Below are 26,593 nucleotides of genomic sequence, written 5' to 3'. Positions count from 1 at the left end.
GATCATGGAGACAGGGCTCAATCAGTCTGACCAGGTGTCCTATGGGGCCTGGCTGTTGTCTCAAAATGGCAGCAGCCACGTGTAACCAAACCTGCAGGTACTGTGACAGTGAACTTCCAGGCAACGGCGGGCAGCTGGTGCCTCACTGGCCACCTGTGGTCAGTTTGCTGACTGCTGTTGGAGGATCAGGAGGTAAACCTCGGGCAGTGGGTGGATAGGTGAAAGGCAGGTGGTGGATAGGCAAGAGGCAGGCAAATGGCGGTTGTTCGGCGCCCAGCAGTGAGCAGTCTGCACTCAAAAAGGAATTGTTATTCTGGCAGACTGCAGGTGCTCGCAGTAGGCAAATGGGGTAAACAGCAGGGTATCGATAAGCAGCAAAAACTGCCTCACTAAGAAATGGATATCCTCTGCTTGAAACCAGAGTTATGGAGCCACCATGATTTTAGTTTTTAAATCAGCATTTTATTAGTTGCTTAATTTTAGAAGTTGGAATGCTTTCCTGTATTGAAATTAGAGAAATATATTTTTAAAACTTTTATGTGGATTATCTTTTTTTTGATAAGTATAGCAAGTTATTTAAAAATTAACAATTCCTTTTTGTGGCTTTTCTGACTTAGGGTTTTGGGTGTGGGGTGATTGGTAATTAATTTTTTACCGTTTTAATGCTTTTCAGCTTGTTGAATTTTAGGAAATAACTGAAAAGGAACTAGAACCGAAGAACTAATCCTGTTACTGCTTTAATAGAATGCCATAGTTTTTTCTTTATATTTTTAATCTTTTCCTCTGGTCGTGAGACTGTGATTATTACAGAATACTTGGAAAAATCATGGTTAGCAATAAGGAAATATCTGTCCTCTTATCCCAACATCTAGAAGTGATCTCTGTTAAGTTCCTGGTTTGTTTGATTTTAGTCTTCTGTCTGTGATTTTTTAATATAACTTAAAGTATATTATGTATAGTTTTGTATCACATCATGTACTCAATCTAAATTTTAGTATTTTAGGGCCTTTAAAATATATAGCCGGGCGAAGTGGTGCATGCCTGTAATCTCACCCAGCAACTTGGGAGACTAAGGCAGGAAGATCAAGAATTCATAGCCAGCCTCAGCAACTTAGCAAGGCATGTAGCAACTCATGGAGACCCTGTCTCTAAATGATATACAAAAAAGGGCTCGGGATGTGACCCAGGGGTTAAGTATATACATATTTATACACACTCTCGTGGGTATACACATACAAGTGTTAGTGGCCACAGACTACTGTTTTGTCTGAGGTACCTATCCCCTACATTTTTTTTTTTTAATTTTTTTTAGCATTTATTTATAGTTTCCCAGTTTTCACTTTTGAAGCAGTACACTTGAATAAATCATTGTATATATTTTTTTTATTTCCATACGGTACTTGTTATGGTTTATATATGAGGTGTCCCCCAAAAACTCATGTGTGAGTGCAAAAAAGTTCAGAGTGGAGTAGTCATGGTGGTATTGCATACCCGTAATTCCAGCAACTATGGAGGCTGAGGTATAAGGATCTCAAGTTCAAGGTCAGTGTCAGCAACTTGGCAAGATCCTATCTCAAAATAAAAAGGGCTGGGGATGTGGCTCATGGTTAAACCCTGGGGTCTGGTACTTAAAACCACAAAAGAAAACAATCTGGTTGGAGGAAGGACTAATTTTAGTCTTTTTAGAGAGTTATAATTTTATTTTGATATAGCACCTATACTTCACAATTATTTGTTTTTAAAGGTTTTTAAAAAGTGGAATCTTGGGACTGGGGATGTTACTCAGTGGTAGAGAACTTGCCTAGCATGCACAAGATTGGTTCTCATCCCCAGCAGTGTAGTTAAAAAAGAAAAACTGAATCTGAAACTATATAATGGGTTTTTATACCCTATTATCTTAAAACCCACCTTTGTATGATTTAGTGTTACTGTGTTTTGGTTATTTGAAAAATAATGGTTCGCTGAGTTGCACAAGATCTTCTAAATGTTGCCAGTTTAGAAAGCTTGACAAAATCTCAGTGGTAGAAGTTTTCAAAAATTCTAATATTCACTTAACTCCAATTTTTCTCATCATTAACAAATACTGTCAGTATTCTCAAAGTGATAGACTCATTTCATTCATTTTTAAGAATGTATTTCCTGCCAGGCACTGTGGTACACTTATATAATTCCAGCGACTCAGGAGGATCACAAGTTTGAGGACAACCTCAGCAACTTAGTGAGACCCTGTCTCAAAAAAAGGCAGGGATGGCGCTGGGATGTTGCTGAATAGTAAAGTGCCTGTGAGTTCAATCCCCAGGACCAAAACAACAAAAACAAAAAGTGTTTCCCAATAGCCATAGTTTACCATTCAAGTAAGTAGTATTTCATGAAAATGGCTTAGTTCACTTTCAGCCTACCAACTATGCAACTGCTTTTCTGCTTTTCCCTAATTTTTGTGCTTAGTATGAAACAGATGCTCTATGCATGTTTCCCAAATTGTCATACAGAAAATTAAGACAGGGTTCAGTTGTGGCTCAGTGGTGAAGTGCTTGCCTAGCATGTGTGAGGCCCTGGGTTCTATCCTCAACACCACATAAAATTAAATAAAATAAAGGTATTGTGTCCTTTTACAACTAAAAAAAATTTTTTTTTTAAAAATTAAGACATAGTTGAAGGCTGAAATTTATAATAACTTTTAGTGTTTGGGGCTAGAGATATAGAGATATAGCTCATTGGAAGAACTGTTGCTTAGCATTTGTGAGATCCTGGGTACAATCACCAACACTACAAAAAAAATTTTTTTTAAAGGAAACAAGTAATTTTTACTGTTTCATCAAAGATAACTGTTGTGTAATGGAGAATTTGGGGCTGGGGTTGTAAGCAGAGGTAGAAAGCAAGCTTAACTGTATAAGATGTACAAGGTCCTGGGTTCAGTCACTAGCACTGAGGGTTGTGGTGGGTATTTGGCCTTTGTCCTTGGTTCCTGGTGTAGTGGGGAGAGTCTTAAGTTCTGGGAATTTCCAGGGTATTAAAAATGTGGTTGCTATTCATGAGCCCCTTAGAACATAACTTGAATTTATGCTAAGAGATGAGATGATGCAGAATAGCCACGTGATTAATGAGTTTGGTTTTTATATTTGTTTTTGTTTGGGTTTGGGGCAACAGAAATGAGGAATTGGACCCAGGGCATCAGACATGCTAGAAAAGCACTCTACCACTAAGTTATATCTCCAACTCTTTTTTTTTTTTTTTTTTTTTTTTTTTTGAGACAGGTTCTTGCACTAAGTTGTCCAGGCTGGCCTTGGACTTCAAATTACTGACTGGGGCACAGTGGTAAGACAATTGCCTAGCATGTACAAACAAGCCCTGGGTTCTATCCCTAGTACCATGAATTAATTAATCAGTTAATTAATTAAAATAAAAATCTTGTTCTCAACCTCAGGGAAGCATTGGGCATATTTCATCATGTTTTTTGATTTTGAGGTATTATCTCACTAAGTTGCTTAGAGCCTCACTAAGTTGATGAGGCTAGCCTCAAATTTATAATCTTCCTGCCTCAGCCTCCAAGTATTTCATCATCACATATCAAATATAATTATCATAAGTTTAAGATTTATTGCTGTTTGAAAACCATTCAAATAGCAATTATTGCTATTTCAATTCTTTGCAATTATAAACCAGATTTTTCATGAACATTCTTGTAGGTTTAGCTGTTTTTTTTTGTTTTTTGTTTTTTAACTGGCGATTGAACCCTGGGACACTTAACCACTTTTTATAGAAAGCCACATCTCCAGCCTTTTCTGATTTTGAGATAGTATCTCACTAAGTTGCTTAGAGCTTCACTAAGTTAATGAGGCTAGCCTCAAACTTATAATCCTCTTGCTTCAGCCTCCCAATCTACCATACCCAGTGGCATATTTCTTTTCCTGAAAAATTTCTAGAAATACATTTTACAGTCAAAATGTCTTTTTTTTTTTTTATATTAGAGATCAAACCCAGGGCCTTGAACACATTAGACAAGCACTCTACTACAATCTGTAACCCCAAATTTATTTTTTGTACTTGTCATCCCTTTATCTTATTAATTCATAACCTGTATTTTGTATTTCTAATATCTTATCATAGGGATTGGGGATTTAGCTCAGTGGCAGAGCGCTTGCCTTGCACGCACAAGGCCCTGAGTTCGGTCCTTGGCCCTGAAAAAATAAAAGGTCTAATATCTTATCATAACATGAAATGTTATTGTTTTTAAAATGTAAAAGACCAAAAGCACTAAATGACTCATTTGCTACCCATAAGTGAAACAAAAAGTTTCCATAACTACATTTGAACTGTAGTAGTTTATGACATACAACTTTGAATTTCTGTTGTTTATGAAGTATGAACTGAACTTACATCATTCCCAACTTCTTTAAAAAATCTACTTTTGAAGACAAAACTTAGAGAACTTGAAATAAGAACTTGAACTTGAAATAAGAAGATTTAATATAGAACCAGGGATGTTGGCTCACGCTTGTAATCCCAGCAGCTTGGGAGGCTGAGGCAGGAGGATCACAAGTTCCAAGCCAGCCTCAGCAATTTAACAAGGTCCTAAGCAACTTAATGAGACTCTGTCTCAAAATTTAAAAATAAAAAATAAAAAGTGCTGGGGCTCAGTGGTTAAGCATCACTGGTGCCAAAAAAGAGAGAGAGAGTGAGAAAGATTTAATTTAGAATTCTAAAGAGAATGTTCACAAGTTTATCAGGTAAAGATAATGGTTAATAAATATTTGAAGCTTTCTTTGAGATTAAGCCACTTCTAAGGCAATGTCAGTATAACTGATAGACAGCAGTTTTGCTAAAGAAGTGTGATTTAAGTCAATCATAGTTGTGCAGGCCTGTAATTCCGTCTACTTTGGAGGCCGAGGCAGGAGGATCATAAATTGGAAGCCAGTCTTGGCAATTTAGTGAGACCCTGTGTAAAAATAAAATAAAAAGGGCTGGAAATATAACTCAGTAGAGCCCTCTGAGTTCAAACCCCAGTACTAAAAGAGAAGGAAAGTAGAAAGGTAAGAAAGGAAAGGGGAAAAGAAATGTGATTTAGTGAGGCATATGGGGGATGGAGTAAGATAATACATTCAGTTTTAGACACACCGAATGTAAGATGATATAACACTGTATCCATCCAGTTGATTTTAGATTCTGTGCATGAGATGGAGTACATCATTAATGTGCATATGCAGTCAAGAGAAGAGAAAGATGCATGTGTGATTATGTCTCCTTTTAATTCCAGTTATTTTTCCAAGAGTTGGAAATGCTGACACAAAGAATTTCTCCTAAGTCATGATTTAAGATGTCAGGCGTCTCATTTTGTTTCTTAAGAATTGGTTGAGGGATTGGGATTGTGGCTCAGTGATAGAGCATTTGCTTAGCATGTGTGAGCCACTGGATTCGATCCTCAGCACCACATAAAAAATAAATTAATAAAATAAAGGTATAAAAATCCTTAAAACAAAACAAAACAAAAATAAATTGGTTGAAAGAAAAGGTCTATTGGGGATATGGGGCAGTGGGGAGGGGAGTTTAGTCCAGGGGCAATGTACCATTGAGCTACATCCTTAGACTTTTAATTTTTTTTATTTTTAGACAGGGTCTCACTAAATTGCTAAGTCTGGCCTTCAAGTTGCAATCCTCCTTTTGCAGCATCCCAAACTTCTGAGATTATAGGTGTGCACCACTGCACCTGGCAAAAGACCTATTTGAAATAAAAAATATTGTCATTTGTTCTATGTCACTGGACTGTCAAGTTAGGCTTATTCAGAAGTCTTATTGTTATTTGGGAGCTATTGGCTGTGATATAAACCAGATTACCTACTTGATGACTTTAGATAATGATTTCAGAATTGCAGTATAAACATATAAATGCTGATTCTCTTAAAAAGCACAGTAGCAATTTTGCTTAGTTTATATTGTTTTTCTTGATATATCCCTAATTATGAAATGCTGGCATCAAAATCTAGAGTATAAATTAAGAGTAGGGCTGGGGATATAGCTCAGCTGGTAGCATGCTTACCTTGTAAGCACAAGGCCCTGGGTTTAATCCCCAGTACCGCGCCAAAAAAAAAAAAAAAAAAAGAGTAAATAAAAGCTGGGCATGGCATGGTGGTGTACTTCTGTAATCCTAGCTACTCAAGAAGCTGAGGCAGGAGAATTGCAAGTTCAGAGGCAGCAGGTGCTACTTAGCAAGACCCTGTCTCAAAATTTTAAAAAGAAGCTAAGAGTGTAGTAGCTCATGGGTAGAGCACCAATGGGTCCAGTCCCTAGTACTACCATTAAAAAAAAAAAAAAAAAAAATTAAAATGCCTGTAGAAATTGCTTTTGCTATCTATATTGTGTTTTTCTTACATTGTAAATATTTCTGTCCATGATATTGATCTAGGGACTTGTACTTCTGATAACTAGGTAATTCTTATTCTTCTTACTGAGAATAATTAGGAGAAAAAAATATATATATAAAATATCTGTTGAAGACCATCATGGAGCTAACAAACACAATGAAAAATGTTGGCGTTCTAAGATCTGAGAGGAGAAATCTCAGAGAAATAATTCTAGCACTTGGGACTCCATTTTTTCTTTATGGATATGTGCTCATTACCAGAAGAGGCTCTTGAAGAGCTAAGTAGTTTTTGATAGACTTCACTGGAGACTCCCAAAGAGGGGTGCTTGTAGAAACTCCCTCCCAGCTTTTGAATTAGAATGCTGACAATATTCAGAGTGTCATACTTTTTTTTTTTTTTTTGGTAGTTTTTCATATAAAAATAATTAGCACCTGCAAGGTCCTGGGTTTAATCCCCAGCAGCACAAAATTAACAAAAATAATAGTAATAATAACCAGAGCTGGGTATTGTGGCACATACCTAAATCCCAGTGACTTGGGAACCTGAGGCAGGAGGATTGCTAGTTCAAAGCCAGCCTCGGCAATTTAGTGAAGATCTAAGCAGCTTGGTGAGACCTTGTTTCAAAGTAAAAAGTGCTGGGGATGTAGCTCGGTGGTTGAATGGCCCTGAGTTTAATCCCTAATACTTAAAAAAAATAAAAGTAACCAGAAATATGAGGAGGGAAGGCCATATCAAGAGGGGAAAGAAAAAAGAAAAAAAAAAAAAAAAAAAAAAAAAAAAGCAGACAATAGGAGTGAACCTGCAAGGTTTCAGGATAATAAGGTTGGGCTGGGGCTGTAGTTGAGTGGTAGAGCACTTGCTAGCATGCACAAAGCCCTGGGTTCATTTCCCAGCACCTCGCCACACCAAAAAAAAAAAAAAAAAAAAAAGAAGAAGAAGAAGATAATAGGGCTATCAGAAACCAGACACAAATTTTAAGAAACTATAGATTGGACACAGCTAAAGAGAATATGAACTGTAAGATATATCAGTGAAGGTTATTGAGACTGAATCAGAGACCCAGAGGATAGAAAACAATGTAAGAGACTATCACACCTGACTAAAAGAAAAGTAATTAGTGTCCCAAAAAGAAGAGGATAGGGATCCAAAGAGATACAATTAGGTAATTTTCTAAAATAAAGAAAAAAAAGTTAACTTAAAAATTCAAACACCTTTACACATTCCATTTATTCTAACTATTAAAAGACATGTACACAGCCAGGCATAATGGCACATGCCTATAAATCCCAGTTTTTCTGGAAGTTGAGGCAGGAAGGTCACAAGTTTGAGGTCAGCGTGGGCAACTTAGCAAGTATCCGTCTTAAAAAAGTACTGGTGCTCCATTGTAGAGCATCCCTGGGTTCAATTCCCAGTACTGCCCCTCCTCCCCCCGCCAAAAAAAAAGGAAAGGAAAAAAGTACCAGATAGTAGCACACACCTGTAATCCCAGTGACAGTGTGACTCAGGAGGCTCAGCCAGGAAGATTGCAAATTCAAGGCCAACCTCAATAATTTAGCAAGATCCTATCTCAAAATAAATAATAACAAGGACTAGGAATGTAGCTCAGTGTTAAATGGCCCCTAGGTTCAATCCAGAGTACCTTAAGTAATAAATGACTAAGTTGAAAAGAAGAAAAAAAAATGTACAGCTGTCATAGTGAAACATGGGAAATAATTCAAATGTCCATCAGTAGTAAGAATGAATAATACAGTGATATTGGTCATACAAGGAAATAGTCAACAATAATTAAAAGAATGATCTCAAGGATAAAGATGTAACTCAGTACAAGAGCACTTGCTTAGCATTCATGAAGCCCTGTGTTTGATTCCCTAGTATCGCAAAAAGAAGAGGAATATCTTGTACATGCAGAGTGGGTAAGCCTTAACTGACAAAATGTAGAGTTAAGGAAACTGAACATAAAAGAGTACATACGATACGAGTTTGTGTATGTGAAGTTTAAAATAAGAGAAAACTAATCTTTGATGTTGTGGGCATGTAATCCCGGGTACTTGGGAGCCTGAGGCAGGAGTGCAAGTTCAGGAGGGCAACTTAGGCCCTTTCTCAAAAATAAAAATTTAAAAAATATCTGGGGATGTAGCTCAATGCTAGAGCATTTGTGTAATATGTGTGAAGCCCAGGGTTCAGTCTCCAGCATCACACAAATAAAGAGAAGTTAATCTTTGGCTTCTGAAATGGGATGGGAGTAACGGGTAGGCAAGAGGTATAAGGAAAGCTTTGGGGATATTAGAAATATTCTGTCTATTTGTCTAGGTGGTAGTTGTGCAAGTATATACAATTGTAAAAAAATGAATTTGCCTCTGCACTTAAGATCCTTTTTCTTAGATTTTAATGAAATATCTTAGGGTTTTTAAAACAATGAAATATTTTAAACCATGAAATCTCGTAAGCATCAATATTACAAGACTAAGCAAGTAACATGTCCTATAATAAAACATTAGCATCAGAATAATTCATAAAAAAATTATTTTGTAGCTGGGTGTGGTGACCCACGCCTATAATCCCAGCAGTTTAGGAGGCTGAAGCAAGAGAATCAAAAGTTCAAAGTCAGCCTCAGAAAAAGAGAGGTGCAGGGCTGGGATTGTGTCTCAGTGGTAGAGCACTTGCCTAGCATGTGTGAGGCACTGGGTTCGATTCTTAGCACCACATATAAATAAATGAATAAAATAAAGGTCTAGGGCTGGAGTTGTAGCTCATGGTAGTACGCTTGCCTAGCATGCATGAGGACCTGGGCTCGATCCTTGACACCACATAAAAATAGTTATTGTGTCTACCTACAAACTAAAATATATATATATATATATGTATATATATATACACACACATATATATATATGTGTGTGTGTATATATATATACATATATATAAAGAGATTTAAAAAATTTTAAAAATAATATCTATCAACATCTAAAAATACTAAAAAGAAAAAGCAAGACACTAAGCAACTCAGTGTGACCCTGTCTCTAAATAAAATACAAAAACACGGGGGCTGGGGATATAGCTCAGTTGGTAGAGTGCTTGTCTTATAAGCACAAGGCCCTGGGTTCAATCCCCAGCACAGGGAAAAAAAAAAAAATAGGACTGGGGATGTGACTTAGTGGTCAACTGCCCCTGAGTTCAATCCCTAGCACCCCACCCCATATACATATATACACACACATACATATGTATATATGTATATTTTGTATATAAAACTTGGTATTTTTTAAATTTTTAGTTGTAGATGGGCACAATACCTTCATTTTATTTATTTTTATGTGTGCTGAGAATCCAATCCAGTGCCTCACATGTGCTAGTCAAGCACTCTACCACTGAGCCCCAGCCCCAGCCCACAGTTTTTTTATTTGTTCTTTTTAGTTATACATGATAGTAGAATGTATTTTGGCAGTTTATACATGTGTAGAGTATAAGTCATTCTATTTAGGATCCCACTCTTGTGGTTGTACATGATGTAGAGTTACCCTGGTCGTGTATTCAAATACAAGGCTAGGAAAGTTATGACCAGTTAATTCTGTCTTTCCCCTCCCCCCTTCCTTCCCTTTGTTTCCCTTTGTCTAATCCAGTGGATTTCCATTATTCCTCTCCCCAACTTCCCTTGTTTTGTGTTAGTATCCACAAATCAGAGAGAACTTTCAGCTTTTGGTTTTTGGGGAATGGTTTATTTCACTTAAAATGATATTCTCCAGTTCCATCCATTTACTGGAAAATGCCATCATTCCATTCTTCTTTATCTGCTGAAGGATACCTAGGTTGGTTCCATAGCTTAGTTATTATGAATTGAATAAACATTGATGTGACTTTGTCACTATGGTATGGTGATTTTAAGTCTTTGGGTATATACCACGTAGTGGGATAGCTGGGTCAACTGATGGTTTCCATTCCAAGTTTTCTAAGGAATCTCCATACTGCTTTCCAGAATGGTTACATGAATTTGCAGACCCACCAACTATATATGAAGGTACCTTTCTCCTCACATCCTCAGCAACATTACTTGTATTCTTTACAATTGCCATTCTGACTGGAGTGAGATGGAATCTCAGTGTAGTTTTTTTTGTTTGTTTTGTTTTTTTAATATATATTTTTTAGTTGTAGGTGAACACGATACCTTTATTTTATTTCTACGTGGTGCTGAGGATCAAGCCTAGGGCCTCACATGTACTAGACAAGCACCGTACCACTGAGCCACAATCCCAGCCCCCTCAGTATAGTTTTTTTTTTTTTTTAAAGTTGACAATGGACCTTTATTTAATTTATTTATTTATTTGCTGAGGATTGAACCCAGTGCCTCATACATGCTAGGCAAGTGCTCTGCCCCTGACCTACAACTCCATCCCTCAAACTGCAATTTCATGATATATTATTTCATCATACTTTTATTTATTTGTTTATTTTGGGTGCTGGGGATCGAACCCAGAGCCTTGGGCTTACAAAGCAAGCACTCTACCGACTGAGCTGTCTCCCCAGCCCCTCATAATTTTATTGAGTTAAATAATTGCATATACTTATGGGATATAGTACAAAAAATGTATGTTATTTTTTTAAAATATTTTTTTAGTTGTAGATGGACATAATACCTTGTTTTATTTATTTATTTTTTTATGTGGTGCTGAGGATCAAACCCATTGCCTGACACCTGTCAGGCAAGTGCTCTACCACTGAGCTATAACCCCAACCCATATGTTGTTCTCTAACAACTGAAAAAATGTTGAGGCATGAGAGTACTCACTAGTAGATTGACACTAAAGATACACTAAAAGGTTTTAGGCATAAGAGTTAGTTGCAGGAAGCAATGAACAGCCAGAAGTTAAATCTACTACTTCCTGGACTTTTGGATGAATTGCCTAACTTCTAGGTCTTCCTTTCTCTTGCATATAGTGAAGGATTTAGACCAAGTAATCTATAGATCCCTCCTGGTCCTAAAATTTACTGAGTGGGGCATGGAAAATTTTGGTTATGACTTATTCAAGTTTAACATAAAGATAGAAACTAGGGGAAAAAAAATTTTTTTTTCGGTACCAGGGATCAAACCAAGGGACACTGTACCACTGAGCCATACCCCCAGCCTTTTTTATACCCCCAGCCTTTTTTATTTTTTGAGACAGGGTCTCACTAAGTTGCTTAGCACCTTGCTAAATTGCTGAGGCTGGTCTTGAATTTGCAATTCTCATGCTTCAGCCTCCTGAGCTGCTGGGATTACAGATATGTGCCACCATGCAGCTAAAAGGGTTTTTTTGTTTTGTTTTTGTTTTTGTTTTTTTAATAAAAATATAAAAAGGAAAAATTAAATGGTTGCAGTATAAACAAAAGGAACATTTGCTGTATGTACACATGGAAGCTAAAGTGAAAAAAGTTTTCAGAAGTGGATTACTGTCTTAAGCAGTATAGTTGATGTCTTTTTCCCTAATTATACATATAAAATATATACCCCTTAAGTATGGATAAGTCCACAAAGCAAAACTATTTTTGGATTCAAAATTTTATTTCTTCCATATGAATGGTGGTAATAAATCTTATAATGATTTGCTTGTATTTCTACTATTTATTGAATCTGGTTTGTCATCCAGATGTCACACAGAGAAAGTTTGATTTCCAGAGTACAATCTGTTTATTCTGTTATGAATATGTACTTTTTGTTTTCTTTGGAGTAGTTCAGAATGGTTTTACTTTCTAATGGAGTGATTCAAACCAGGAAAACTTAGCTATAAAGAAGCATCCTTGGGGTGGGGAGATAGCTCAGTCGGTAGAGTGCTTGCCTTGCAAGCACAAGGCCCTGGGTTCAATCCCCAGTACCGCAAAAAAAAAAAAAAAAAAAAAAAAAAAAAAGCTTCCTTGGACTGGGACCGTAGCTTAGTAGTAGAGCACTTGCCTTGCACATGTGAGGCACTGGGTTCAATCCTCAGCACCACATTAAAAAAAAAAAAAAATGAATAAATAAAGATAATGTGGGACTGGGGATGTAGCTCAGTTGGTAGAGTACTTGCCTTGCAGCACAAGGCCCTTGATTCAATCCCAAGTGAAGGAAGGAAGGAAGGAAGGAAGGAAGGAAGGAAGGAAGGAAGGAAGGAAGGAAGGAAGGGAGAGAAGGGAAGGAAGGAAAGAAAAAATTGTGTCCATCTACAACTTAAAAAAATACTAAAAAAAAACAAAGGGGGGTGCTGGAGTTGTGTCTCAGTAGTGTAGACTGCTTGCCTGGCATATAAGGCCTTGGATACTCAACACCTTATATAAATAAATAAATAAAATAAAAGATCATTGACAACTAAAAATTTAAAAAAGAAGCAGCAGCAGCAGCATCTTGCCAGGCACAGTGACAAATGCCTGTAATCCCAGCTGCTCAGGAGACTGAGGCAGGAGTTCAAAGCCAGACTCAACAACTTAACAAGGCCTTAAGCAACTTATTGAGACCCTGACTCAAAATAAAAAATAAATCAGGCTGAGAATTTGGCTCAGTGATTAAGCATCCCTGAGTTTAATCCCTAATTAAAAAAAAAAAAAAAGCAGCATCAGATAATAAAGTTTATTTATTTGTTTATTTTTAAATATTTTTTTTTAGTTGTAGATGAACACAGTACCTTTATTTTGTTTATTTTTATGTGGTGTTGAGGATTGAACTCAGTGCCTCACATGTGCTAGGCAAGCACTCCACCACTGAGCTACAACCCCAGCCTGAAATAAAAGTATATTTAAATACACTCAGAATTTGCCAGCATGTCATCCTGAGAAATAAAAAAAATTTTTTTCTTGCTTGTTCTGGTTTGATTTTATCTGTAAAAGAAAATAATCTGAAAATAAAAGTAAGAGTAGGTAGCAATTTAGGAAAAACTATAGGTATGGTTGTTAGTGCTAGTAATGTTATAAGAGGCCTTTGGAGCAATTGGGGGGAGCCTAATAACAAAAAGCTTTCTTTTTTTTTTTTTTTTTTTTACAGATTTTTTTTTTTTTATTGTAAACAAATGGGATACATGTTGTTTCTCTGTTTGTACATGGCACAAAGGCATACCATTTGTGTAATCATAAATTTACATAGAGTAATGTTGTTTGATTCATTCTGTTATTTTTTCCCTTCCCCCCACCCCTCCCACCCCTCTTTACCCTCTATACAGTCCTTCCTTCCTCCATACTTGCCCCCCTCCCTAACCCTAACTCTAACCCTAACACTAACCCTTCCCTCCCCCCCATTATGTGTCATCCTCCACTTATTAGCGATATCATTCGTCCTTTGGCTTTTTAAGATTGGCTTATCTCAGTTAGCATGATATTCTCCAATTTCATCCATTTGCCTGCAAATGCCATAATTTTATCATTCTTTATGGCTGAGTAATATTCCATTGTATATATATACCACAGTTTCTTTATCCACTCATCAATTGAAGGGCATCTAGGTTGGTTCCACAGTCTGGCTATTGTGAATTGAGCAGCTATGAACATTGATGTGGCTGTGTCTCTGTAGTATGCTGATTTTAAGTCCTTTGGGTATAGGCCAAGGAGTGGGATAGCTGGGTCAAATGGAGGGTCCATTCCGAGTTTTCTAAGGAATCTCCACACTGCTTTCCAGAGTGGCTGCACTAATTTGCAGCCCCACCAGCAATGTAAGAGTGTACCTTTCTCCCCACATCCTCTCCAACACCTGTAGTTGCTCGTATTCTTGATAATCGCCATTCTAATTGGGGTGAGATGGAATCTTAGGGTAGTTTTGATTTGCATTTCTCTTATTACTAGAGATGTTGAACATTTTTCCATATGTTTGTTGATTGCCTGTAGATCTTCTTCTGTGAAGTGTCTATTCATTTCCTTAGCCCATTTGTTGATTGGGTTATTTGTATTCTTCGTGTAGAGTTTTTTGAGTTCTTTATAGATTCTGGAGATTAGTGCTCTATCTGAAGTATGATTGGCAAAGATATTCTCCCACTCTGTAGGCTCTTTCTTCGCATTGCTGATAGTTTCCTTTGCTGAGAGAAAGCTTTTTAGTTTGAATCTATCCCAGTGGTTGATTCTAGCTTTTATTTCTTGTGCTATGGGAGTCCTGTTAAGGAAGTCTAATCCTAGACCAACAAGGTGAAGATTTGGACCTACATTTTCTTCTATAATCTGCAGGGTCTCTGGTCTGATTCCGAGGTCCTTAATCCATTTTGAGTTTAGTTTCGTGCATGGTGAGAGATATGGGTTTAGTTTCATTCTGTTGCATATGGATTTCCAATTCTCCCAGCACCATTTGTTGAAGAGGCTATCTTTTCTCCATTGCATATTTTTGGCACCTTTGTCTAGTATGAGAAAATTGTATTTATTTGGGTTTGTGTCCGTGTCCTCTATTCTGTACCATTGATCTACCTTTCTATTTTGGTACCAATACCATGCCGTTTTTGTTACTATTGCTTTGTAGTAGAGTTGAAGATCTGGTATTGCAATACCCCCTGTTTCACTCTTCCTGCTAAGGATTGCTTTAGCTATTCTGGGTTTCTTATTCTTCCAGATGAATTTCATAATTGCTTGCTCTATTTCTGTAAGGTACGTCATTGGGATTTTAATTAGAATTGCATTGAATTTGTATAGCACTTTAGGTGGTATGGCCATTTTGACAATATTAATTCTTCCTATCCAAGAACATGGAAGATCTTTCCATCTTCTAAGGTGTTCTTTAATTTCTTTCTTTAGTGTTGTATAGTTCTCATTGTAGAGGTCTTTCACCTCTTTTGTGAGATTGATAGTGAATGGGGTAGTTTTCCTAATTTCCATGCGCATGGTGTGTTTTTCCCCATCCTTTCACCTTTAGTCTATGGGTATCTTTTTCTATGAGGTGAGTTTCTTGCAGGCAACATATTGTTGGATCTTTCTTTTTAATCCAATCTGCCAGTCTATGTCTTTTGATTGATGAATTCAGACCATTAACATTCAGGGTTATTATAGAGATATGATTTGGTTTCCCGGTCATTTGGTTCATTTTTTAAATTTTATTTATTTGTTTGACACAACTTGTTTCCTCCTTTATTTGACAATTCCTTTAGGATAATTCCTCCCTTTGCTGATTTGCTGCTTTGTTTTTCATCTCTTCCTCATGGAATATTTTGCTGAGAATGTTTTGTAATGCTGGCTTTCTTTTTGTAAATTCTTTTAGCTTTTGTTTATCATGGAAGGATTTTATTTCATCGTCAAATTTGAAGGTAAGTTTTGCTGGGTATAAGATTCTTGGTTGGCATCCATTTTCTTTCAGGGCTTGAAAAATGTTGTTCCAGGCCCTTCTAGCTTTTAGGGTCTGGATTGAAAAGTCTGCTGATATCCGTATTGGTTTCCCCCTGAATGTAATTTGGTTCTTTTCTCTCACAGCCTTTAAAATTCTGTCTTTATTTTGTATGTTAGGTATTTTCATTATAATGTGCCTTGGTGTGGGTCTGTTGTAATTTTGTGTATTTGGAGTCCTATAAGCCTCTTGAACTTGATTTTCCATTTCATTCTTCAGATTTGGGAAATTTTCTGATATTATTTCATTGAATAAATTGTTCATTCCTTTGGCTTGTTTCTCTAGGCCTTCCTCAATCCCAATAATTCTTAAATTTGGCCTTTTCATGATATCCCATAGTTCTTGTAGATTCTGTTCATGATTTCTTACCATCTTCTCTGTTTGTTCAACTTTGTTTTCAAGGTTAAATATTTTGTCTTCAATGTCTGAGGTTCTGTCTTCCAGGTGTTCTATCCTATTGGATATGCTTTCTATGGAGTTTTTAATTTGGTTTATTGTTTCCTTCATGTCAAGGATTTCTGTTTGGTTTTTTTTCAATATCTCTAACTCTTTATTGAAATGATCTTTTGCTTCCTGTATTTGCTCTTTTAACACTCGATTGATGCGATCATTCAATGCTTGCATTTGCTCTTTCATCTCATCGTTTGCTTCTCTGATCATTTTAATTATGTACATTCTGAACTCCTTTTCTGTCATTTCTTCTGCCATGCTCTCATTGGGTTTTATTGATGTAACATCTAGATTTGTTTGCAGCATTTTCTTTCCTTGTTTTCTCATCTTGTTCAGGTATCAGTGGACCGCTGAGATATTGCAGATTTCCTCTATTGACTTACAATGTCCCTGAAGATTTCTATCTATATCCCCCCTTAGCCTTCAGTAGGCTGAAGTCTTGGAGGAAGTTGATAATGCGGTGCTCCACAAGGAAGCTGCCTCTCTAGGAGTGGTGGCCTTCAGGTGGGGTATAATCCCTGCTAGTAGGCAGAGGTGCCTCCACTTGTTGACCAATGGTCATCCAAAGGGGACCTAGGCTGCTGGCTGAGGCAAGGCCTGTTTGGGCCTGAGTCTCTAGTTTTACCGTCCTTGTGGGGAAACCTCACCAGGCAGGGAAGACTCACCCGGTGGGGAGGTCTCGCTGGTCAGTACCCTCCTAGAGGTTCCCCTCAATTACAGCTACCGCCAGGGCTGGGCTGCCTTCCTCTGCAAAGTTCTCAGGGGCCCGGCCCTACCTCCTGGGCCTGGGAGCCTCACCCTTCGCAGATGAATCTCCTTAGGCTGCCCCTCCTCAGAGAATCTGCCCGCAGGCCTGGAACCTTCGCTCCGCCCTAAGCCTGTCTCTGTGCGGCTCTTCCACCCAGAAGCCTCCTAGATCCTGGGACCCTGCTCTGCCCCTAATTACCTGGCTATGCGGCCCCTCCTCTGAGCAGCCACCTGGGGCCCCGTACAATCTCTCTGAATCCCAGAGACCCGCCACACGCCTCTTCCTCCAGACAGCCGCCCAGTATTCCAGTGCGGTCACTAGGAGTCCAAGAAACTCACTGCGTGCCTCCACCTCCCACCAACCACCCGTAGCCCTGGGCAATCAATCACTCCGAGTCGAAGTGACCCTCCCCGTTCCTCCTCCTTCTCCAGATAACCCCCCGAGTGTTCAGGAGTGGTCGCTCTGAGTGGCTCTGAATCCACGTGACCCGCTGCACGGGTCCTATGGGCAACCGCCTGGAGCTCTTAGTGCGGCCACTCAAGACCAAGCGACCCACCACGCTTCCCCTCCAGGCAGCCCCCCTGTGTTCAGGAGCTGTCACTTTAAGTCCAAACAACTCACCACTTGCCTTCTCCTCTGAGCAGCCGCCTGGAGCGCTAATGCAGTCACTGCGAGTCCAAACGACCCGCCGCGCTCCTCCTCCTCCTCCTACTCCTCCGGGCAGGCCCCGGGGTTCAGAAGTGGTCTGAGTCCAAACAGCTCACCGCACAGCCCCTCCTCTGGCAACCGCCTGAAGCTCTGGTGTAGTCACCCCGAATCCAAGCGGCCACGTTCCTCTTCCTCCTCCTCGTCCTCAGGGCAGGCCCCGGGGTTCAGAAGCGTCGTTCTGAGTCCAAACAGCTCGCCGCGGAGCTTCTCCTCTGGCAACCGCCTGTAGCTCTGGTGCAGTCACTCCAAATCCAAGCGGCCATGCTCCTCCTCCTCCTCCTCAGGGCAGGCCCCGGTGTCCTGAGTCCACACAGCTCTCCTCGCCACTCCTCCCCTGGGCAGCTGCCGGAGCCCCAGTGGTTGCCCCGAGTCCCAGTGCTGTGCCGAGCGGCCTCCTTTACGGCGCTCCCAGTTGTACGAGTTCACTGCTTCAGCGAGGGGAGGGGCGTCTCGCCGGCAGCTCTACTTCACAAAGTTTCCTGCGTTCCGGGACCACTGTCCCATCCGGGACGCCTCCCCAATGGGAGAGACTCACCCGGCTGCTTTGAGTTGGTCCCAAGTGTCTCAATATCTCCTCTTTTGAATCCTGAGTCCTGAAGCAACATGAAATGCATCCACCCTCTAGGCCGCCATCTTGAAACCGTGTACCCAAAAAGCTTTCTAATAAGAAAAAACTTTTTTTTTTTTTGTACTGGGGATTAAACCCAGGGGTGCTTAACCACTGAGCCTCATCTCGCACCATTTTTTTATTTTGAGACAAGCTCTCACTAAGTTGCTTAGGGCCTTGCTGAAGCTGATTTTGAACTTTTTTTTTTTTTTCCCCCCAGGGCCTTGTGTTTGCAAGGCAAGCACTCTACCAACTGAGCTATATCCCCAGCCCGACTTTGAACTCTTGATCCTACTGCCACAGCCTCCCAAGCCACTGGGATTATAGGCATGCCCCACCTCAACCAGCACAAAAGACTGGTGAGCAGAGAGTCAGGAGGATCAGAAGTTCAGCCTCAATAACTAGCAATACCCTGTCTCAAAACTAAAAATTTTACAAAAAAGACTGGGGCTGTAGCTCCCTTGTAAAGCACCCCTAGGTAGATGGATGGGTGGATAAACAGATAGATATGAAAAAGCATGGGGTCCTGTTTCTTGAAGCTTCATCTGAATTTCATTAGAAATGAAGAATCTCTGGTCCCTCTTCAGACCTACCAAGTTAGAATCTCTGTTAAAAAAGATTCCTAAGCTGGGGATATAGCTCAGTGGTAGAGTATTTGCCTAGCATTTTCAGGCCTTGCATTTGATACCCAATACCACAAAGGAAAAAATAAAAAAGATTCTCTAGTGACTTTATATGTATATTAAAATGTGAGAAGCATTCCACCTCTATGTAATCCTATACCATTTTGAAGCTAGTAACACTATATTATTAATAATAGTAACAAAACTATACAATATATGTAAGATTAGGAAAGCTATCTTTGCTGAATAGCCTATCTTCTGTATTAATGCCTGTGAAAGCTAGGAGATAATTATAGAAAGATTTGCATTAAAGTGTTTTATCTAAAGTGTTTTGATTGAAAGTGGACCAATGTCTACAGTTTTCTTGAAAAAAACAAAAATGATGGCTTGATTTTTTTTTTTTTTTTTAGAGCAATGAATAGATGGAAAGGTATGATAAAGCAAAAACAATAAAATAATGTTGAATCTACTTTGTGAGTATATGGGTATTAGGTGTAAAAGTTTTCAACTTTTCTGTGTACTTTAAATTTTTCATAATGTTGGCTAGGAAAATGGATAAACTGACAGCCTTATCCTACTTCTCAAGGATTTTGGGTAGTCATGATTCACTATAACTATCTCTGTATTTGCATATGCTTTGCTTTTTTCTGTAAATGTATTATTTTTCTCTGAGGGAAGAAAACGTATTTTTTAAAGCCTAGTAGTAGCACTTTACTACTATGTGCATCATCTTATTTATTCCTTATAATACTCTAATGAGTATAATTATAATTTATATCAGAGAAAACCACAATATGGTGGGTTGAGGGTATAGCTCAGTGGTAGAGTGCTCACCCAGCACCACTTCAACAAAAAAAGGCAACCATGCCTAGTATTATTTGCCTGTACTCCCAGAAACTCAGGATGCTGAAGAAGGAGGATTATAAATTCAAGGTGTTCTTGGCTATGTAGCTACATTGTGTCAAAAAAAAAAAAAAAAAAAAGCTGAGGACTTGGCTCAGTGATCTGTTGCCCCTGGGTTTAATCTCCACTGCTGAAATGAACAAACTTGAGTTTAATATATTTGCATAATCTTGTAAATTAAGGAGATACGTTTTATTTTGTTTTTTGCCATGCTGGGGTGGAACCTCAGGCCTCACATGAGCTAGGCAAGTGCTCCACTACTGAGCTATATGCCCATCCCACAGCTTATTTTGAACCTGGGGAGTTTAACTTAATAACTGATGGCTATAGCATTGCACAATTCTAGGATCCATGATTAATTTTATTGTTGGCATAATGAAATATTCCCTTGGAATACAAAGTGGATAGTTATCCTAGATTGTTCATCAAGGCTGTCTATCCTCAACCACAAACCTATATTGCTGCCTCTTAAACTTTTTTTTTCATTTTCTTTATATTTATTTATTTATTTTAATTTTTCTTTTTACAGACTGCATTTTGAGTCATTGTACACAAATGGGGTACAACTTTTCATTTCTATGGTTCTACATACCTCTTAAACTCTTAAATGAAAATTTAAAATATTTTTTGATGTGAATTTTTATTTATTCCATGACTTTTTCTTGTATTTTTCATTTTAAAGATTCTTGGATCTCCCAGTCAGCATCATTTCCTCGTAATCAGAAACGACCAGGGGTGGATTCTTTATCACCAGTGGCCTTACTTTCTAAACAGAATTTCCAGCCTTCAGTTCAACAGAAACTTAATAAACCAGCTAAAATCACTTGTGCAAACTGCAAAAAACCTTTACAGAAGGGGCAGACAGCTTATCAACGAAAAGGATCTGCTCACCTCTTCTGTTCTACCACCTGCCTTTCCTCCTTCTCTCATAAACGTGCTCGAAAGACAGGAAATGTTACATGTAAAAAGTAAGCATTATCTTTCAACATTTCTCCATTTGGTTGAATATGAGCAAAAAAAATAAATGTTCTATATGAAATTGCAGAACTGGAGAAGTTTATGAACCTAGAGTGTGTTAGAACTGTGGACTCATTTATATTGTGCTTACTCTTAGCAGGAAAGTGAAATATAGGTTTAAAAGTATATCACCCTCTTCTCTGACATTCTCTTTCCTTGTCTTACACCCTATTTCTGCCAAGATAATACGAGTAGTTTTGATGTTTCTAAAAAGCTGAAAAACTATGGTGAAGTTCTTATGCTACAAAAGGTGTTTTTACCCTTGAACCTTTTCTTTCTGTGTTATTTAGGAACTCATGGTAATGAAGCCAAGATTAGATTTTATTATATCTAAAAGTTACAGCTGATTCCTAGGATTAAATAATAATAATAAAATGAAAAAATGTCAGTTATTAATCATATATTTGACTTTTTGTTAAAACACAGTGTTCTTGGGCCTGGGGTGTAGCTCAGTGGTAGAATGCTTGTTTAGCATGTGTGAGACCTGGATTTGATCCCCAGTACAAAAAACAAAAAAGGAAACAGTGTCTTAAATTGTCTATCCTTTGTATTTCAGAGATGCATCTACAAAGAAGGCTACTGTTGTTACTTCACTAGAATCAAGCAAATCCTTCCAAGAATTTTGTAGTACATCTTTGTCTCCCTGTGAAGACAACCAGAATCTTAGAAAAGGATTTTTTAATAAGTCAAGATGTACAATCTGTAGTAAATTAACAGAGGTCTGAATTTTTATACCTAAATTATTAACTTAGGTTAACTGGGATAATTGTAACTTTTAAGTGCTCTTATAAGCTCTGCCACCTAATGCAGATATCCTGTATATACACCTTGAAGTTAAAAGGTGGAATATGGATATACTCGAACTATCATATTAACTAATATCCCATTTGTATTGTATGGAAAGTATACATTTGTTTTTATGGAATTCGGTATAATCAAATAAGTCAACAATTTAATGGTGGATTTCTGTTCATAGTAATAACACTAAAGAAAAGTGTAGTTTCAGAACACGAGGGAAGCAACAGATCCTAGCACAAGAACACATGAAACAATGCATTTGTTTCTTTAGCATTAAATGATATTCCCATCTTTTGAATTGTGAAAAGAGGAGAACAAACATGCATTCAGGAAGTCCTTGTTTTATGCTATTTTTGATAACTATATTTGGTGCAGGTGATCTGATAGCTGTGCAGATCAGGATATGATTTTATCCTTTACCACGTTGAGAACCACCTTGCTTATAGATACACTGACACCATCCTGAACATGGATAATATTGTTTCCCATATCCCTGCCTATGAATGTTCTAGGGTAGTAAACTTAACATTAAGAATGGCATTTTCCTGTAATCCAGCAACTCAGGAGGCTGAGGCAGGAGGATCATAAGGTCAAAGCCAGCCTCAGCAACTTAGTGAGACCCTGTCTCAAAAAAAAAAAAAAAAGGCTGGTGATATGACTTAGTGATATAAGCACCCCTGAGTTCAATCCCTGGTAACCCCTGCAAAAAAAAAAAAAAAAAAAAAAAGAATTCCCAGTCCAGTTTTGTCATTCTTATGTCTTCAGGAATTACTTTTTCTTCTGCGAATCTTGATTTTACAAAGAAAGAAAAAGTGAAAGAATAACAATGCTTTTTTTTTTAAATGTTTCACTAAGAGATTATTTGGGGTTCTTTGTTTCTTTTGCAGAAACTAGTTTCATTACTTTTTTTTTTTTTTTTTTTACTAATCTGGTTCATATATTTTAGTTAATTTTGTTTTCTTTTAGATTCGCCATGAAGTCAGTGTTAATAATGTGACACACAAGCTATGCAGCAACCATTGCTTTAATAAGTACAGATTGGCCAATGGTCTAATAATGAACTGCTGTGAACAGTGTGGAGAGTACATGCCCAATAAAAATGCTGGAAACAATATCCTCATTGGAGGTCAGCAGAAGCGATTTTGCTCCCAAAGTTGTGTTACTGAATATAAACAGGTAATTCTTTCTAATGATCAAGTATGTAATAACTTAGCCCTGTTAGCTTACATTAACCAAATTTATCTTCGAACTTCATCTAGTTCCATTTTGTTATTCTGTTATTGAGCTCTGACCCATCTCAGCTTACTATTGAAATCCTCTATTATTATTTTGCATGATACTGGGTTTTGAACTCACAAGTGCTAGGCAAGCACTCTACTACTGAGTTGCATCCTCAGTTGTACAATACTGAAATTTATCCATTGTTGTAAGTAAACTTGTTTTAAATGTTTTTTCTTCTCTGCATTTTGTATTCCCACTAACAGCTTAATCCAGTAACTCCACAGTCTAACCAAAATTTGGTGTTGTTTGATTTAAGCCATTCTAGTGTTAAAATGATGGTTTAATTGTGGTTTTAATTTACATCATTTCCCAGGTAACCAATACTTCCTTTTCATCAAAAGATCATTTTATATATTCAAATCTTTGTGTGTGTGTGTGTGTGTGTGTGTGTGTGTGCACGCACATGCCTGTGCTACGAACTGTTCCCAGGAGTACTACCACTGAGCCAAATCCCCAGCCTTTATTTTTATTCATCTAATTATTTTGGTTCTGGGGATTGAACCCAGGGATGAATTACCACTGAGCTAAATCTCCAACCCTTTTAATTGTATTTATTGAGACAGAATCTCTCTAAATTGCTGAGACTGGCCTCCAACTTGTGATCCTTCTGCCTCAGCCTCCCAAGTCTCTGGGATTATAGGAGTGTATCACCATGCCCAGTTTTATTTTATATTATATATTTTATAAAAATAAAATACTTTTATTTTGAGACATTCCTGCTTAGTTGTCCAGGCTGGTCTCAAAGTTGTGATCCTTTTGCCTCACCCTCCAGAGTTACTGGCATTACAGACAATTTTTTTAAAAAGTATTTTTAGCTATAGGTGGATATAACATCTTTTTTCTATATTTATTTATTTAAATTTTTTTTAAATTTTTTACAGACTGCATTTTGGTTTACTTTACACAAATGAGGGTACATCATTCCTTACCTGTGGTTGTACATGATATAGATTCATACCATTCGTGTAATCATACATGTACATAGGGTAATGATGTCTCTCATTCCCCCATTTTTCATACCCCCCCCATTTCCTTCTACATAATCTAAAGTTCCTCCTTTCTACTCTCACTCCCCATACCCCCACCCCCATTATATCATTTGGGTATAATATCTTTATTTATTTTTTAATGTGATGCTGAGAATCAAACCCAGTGCCTTGCACATGCTAGGCGAGTGCTGTACCACTGAGCCACAGCTCCAGCCCAGATAATTTTTTAAATTGAGTTGTCTCTTTATTTTGAGACCACAACTCTCTATGTTGTCCAGGCTGTCCTGGAACTCCTGCCTCAGCCTCCCCAGTAGCTGGGGCTATAGGTACACACTACCATGCCCAGCTTAAATTGGGTTGCCTTTTGTTAAGTTGTTGGAATTCTTTAAATATTATGGATACATATTATTTGTAAAATAAATGTATTCAGCAGATTTTCTTTCAGACTGATTTGTCTTTCATTTCTTAATGTTGCTTTTGAAAAGCACAGGTTTTACTTTTTATAAAGTTTAAAATATTACTTGCTTTTCTGATTGTTTGTACCCTATTAAAGGAATCTTTGCCTACCAATGTTACAGAGATACTTTTCTACATTGTCTTCTGGATGCTTTCTTTTTTTCAGTGCTGGACATTGAACTGAAGGCAGGTTCTCTGCCATTCCGGCCCTAGAAGCCTTGTAGTTTAAGCTTTCATTTTTAAGTCTGTGATTCATCTTGAATTAATTTTGTATGTGGTATGATGTATGTGTTAAGGAATTAATAAATTATGTCATTTAAAGATACTAAAAGGTTCAATAATCAAGGCAGTATGGTATTGGCATATAAGCAAACAGATCAGTGGAATAGAAGGTAGTCTAGAAATAGAACCACATATGAAGTCAGTTGGGTATTTATTTATTTATGCCGGGGATTGAACCTAGGGCCTCGTGCACACTTAGGCAAGTGCTTTACCACTGAACTACAATGCCAGTACCAGTCATTTCATGTTTAAAGATACCAAATTATCTTGATGAGAAGAGCAAGGGTTTTTTTGTTTTTTTTTTTTTTTAAAGAAATGAAAAATGTCTAACTTTCAAAATAGGATTTTGAAGGCCACGAGAGAAAAGCATCAGATAACATATAGGGGGAGACCAATACGGATAGCAGCCAACTTCTCAACCCAGACTCTAAAAGCTAGAAGGGCCTGGAACAATGTATTTCAAGCTCTGAAAGAACATGGTTGCCAACCAAGAATCCTATACCCAGCAAAACTAACCTTCAGATTTGAAGATGAAATGAAATCCTTCCATGATAAACAAAAGTTAAGAGAATTTACAAATAGAAATCCTGCGCTACAGAATGTTCTCAACAAAATATTCCATTAGGAGGAAATGAAAAACAACAATGGAGGTCAGCAAAGGGAGGAACTACCTTAGAGAAAAACCACTCAAAGGAGAAACCAAGCCAACTTAAAAACCAAAAATAAGCCAAATGACTGGGAAAACAAATCATACCTCAATAATAACCCTGAACATTAATGGCCTAAACTCATCAATCAAAAGACCTAGACTGGCAGAATGGATTAAAAAGAAAGACCCAACAATATGCTGCCTGCGAGAGACTCATCTCATAGAAAAAGACATCCACAGACTAAAGGTGAAAGGATGGGAAAAAACCTACCATGCACATGGACTCAGTAAAAAAGCAGGGATTTCCATTCTTATATCAGATAAAGTGGACTTCAAGCCAAAGTTAGAAGAAATAAAGAAGGACATTTCATACTGCTTAAGGGAACCATGAATCAGGAAGACATAACAATAGTAAATATTTATGCCCCAAACAATGGTGCATCCCTGTACATCAAACAAATCCTTCTCAGTTTCAGGAATCAAATAGACCACAACACACTAATTCTGGGTGACTTTAATGCACCGCTGTCACCACTAGATCTTCCAAACAAAAACCAAACAAAGAAACCATAGAACTCAATAACACAATCAATAACCTAGACTTAACAGACATATACAGAATATTCCATCCATCAACAAGCAAATACACTTTCTTCTCAACAGCACATGGAACCTTCTCGAAAAGAGACCATATTATGCCACAAAGCAGCCCTTAGGAAATGCAAAAAAATAGAGATACTGCCTTGTGTTGTATCACATCATAATGGAATGAAAGTAGAAATCAATGACAAAATAAAAAACAGAAAAAACTCCAACACCTGGAGACTAAATAATATGCTATTGAATGAAACATGGATAACAGAAAAACATCAGGGAGGAGATAAATTGTTAGAGGTAAATGAGAACAATGATACAACATATCAAAATCTCTGGGACACTATGAAAGCGGTACTAAGAGGAAAATTCATTGCTTGGAGAGCATTCCAGAAAAGAATGAAAAGTCAACAACTAAATGACCTAACATTACAGCTCAAAGCCCTAGAAAAAGAAGAACAGAATAACAGCAAAAGTAGTAGAAGACAGGAAATAATTAAAATCAGAGCTGAAATCAATGAAATTGAAACAAAAGAAACAATTCAAAAAATTGACAAAACAAAAAGTTGGTTTTTTGAGAAAGTAAACAAAACAGACAAACCCTTAGCCACACTAACAAAGAGTAGGAGAGAGAAAACTCAAATTACTAAAATTCGTGATGCAAAAGGAAATATCATGACAGACACCACTGAGATACAGAACATAATGAGAAGCTACTTTGAAAATCTGTATTCCAACAAAATAGAAACTACCGAACACATTCTAGAGACATATTCTCCTCCCAAACTGAACCAGGAGGACATACACAATTTAAATAGATCAATATCAAGCAATGAA

General features: G+C 37.7%; 1 protein-coding gene across 12 annotated transcripts in view; it reads left to right on the top strand.

The window, feature by feature from the left end:
- The window catches only part of ZMYM5 (zinc finger MYM-type containing 5), a 59,458-nt gene that overhangs the window by 18,692 nt on the left and 14,173 nt on the right, over positions 1 to 26,593 (top strand). For 7 of the 12 annotated variants that reach the window (XM_079138852.1, XM_079138856.1, XM_079138854.1 and 4 more), the window contains 3 exons: positions 20,373 to 20,658; positions 21,264 to 21,426; positions 22,472 to 22,681. In XM_079138852.1, the coding sequence (XP_078994978.1) occupies positions 20,373 to 20,658; positions 21,264 to 21,426; positions 22,472 to 22,681 (659 nt within the window). Of the gene's footprint in view, positions 1 to 20,372; positions 20,659 to 21,263; positions 21,427 to 22,471; positions 22,682 to 24,397; positions 24,717 to 26,593 lie in introns of those variants that run through there. The other 5 variants (XM_079138857.1, XR_013763661.1, XM_079138849.1 and 2 more) reach the window with 5 other exon arrangements.

This window comes from Sciurus vulgaris (genome assembly GCF_902686455.1).
Source record: "Sciurus vulgaris genome assembly, chromosome: 4".
NCBI lineage: Eukaryota > Metazoa > Chordata > Mammalia > Rodentia > Sciuridae > Sciurus > Sciurus vulgaris.
Note: the sequence above shows the minus strand (reverse complement) of the source record. Positions and strands in the feature narration are given on the sequence as shown.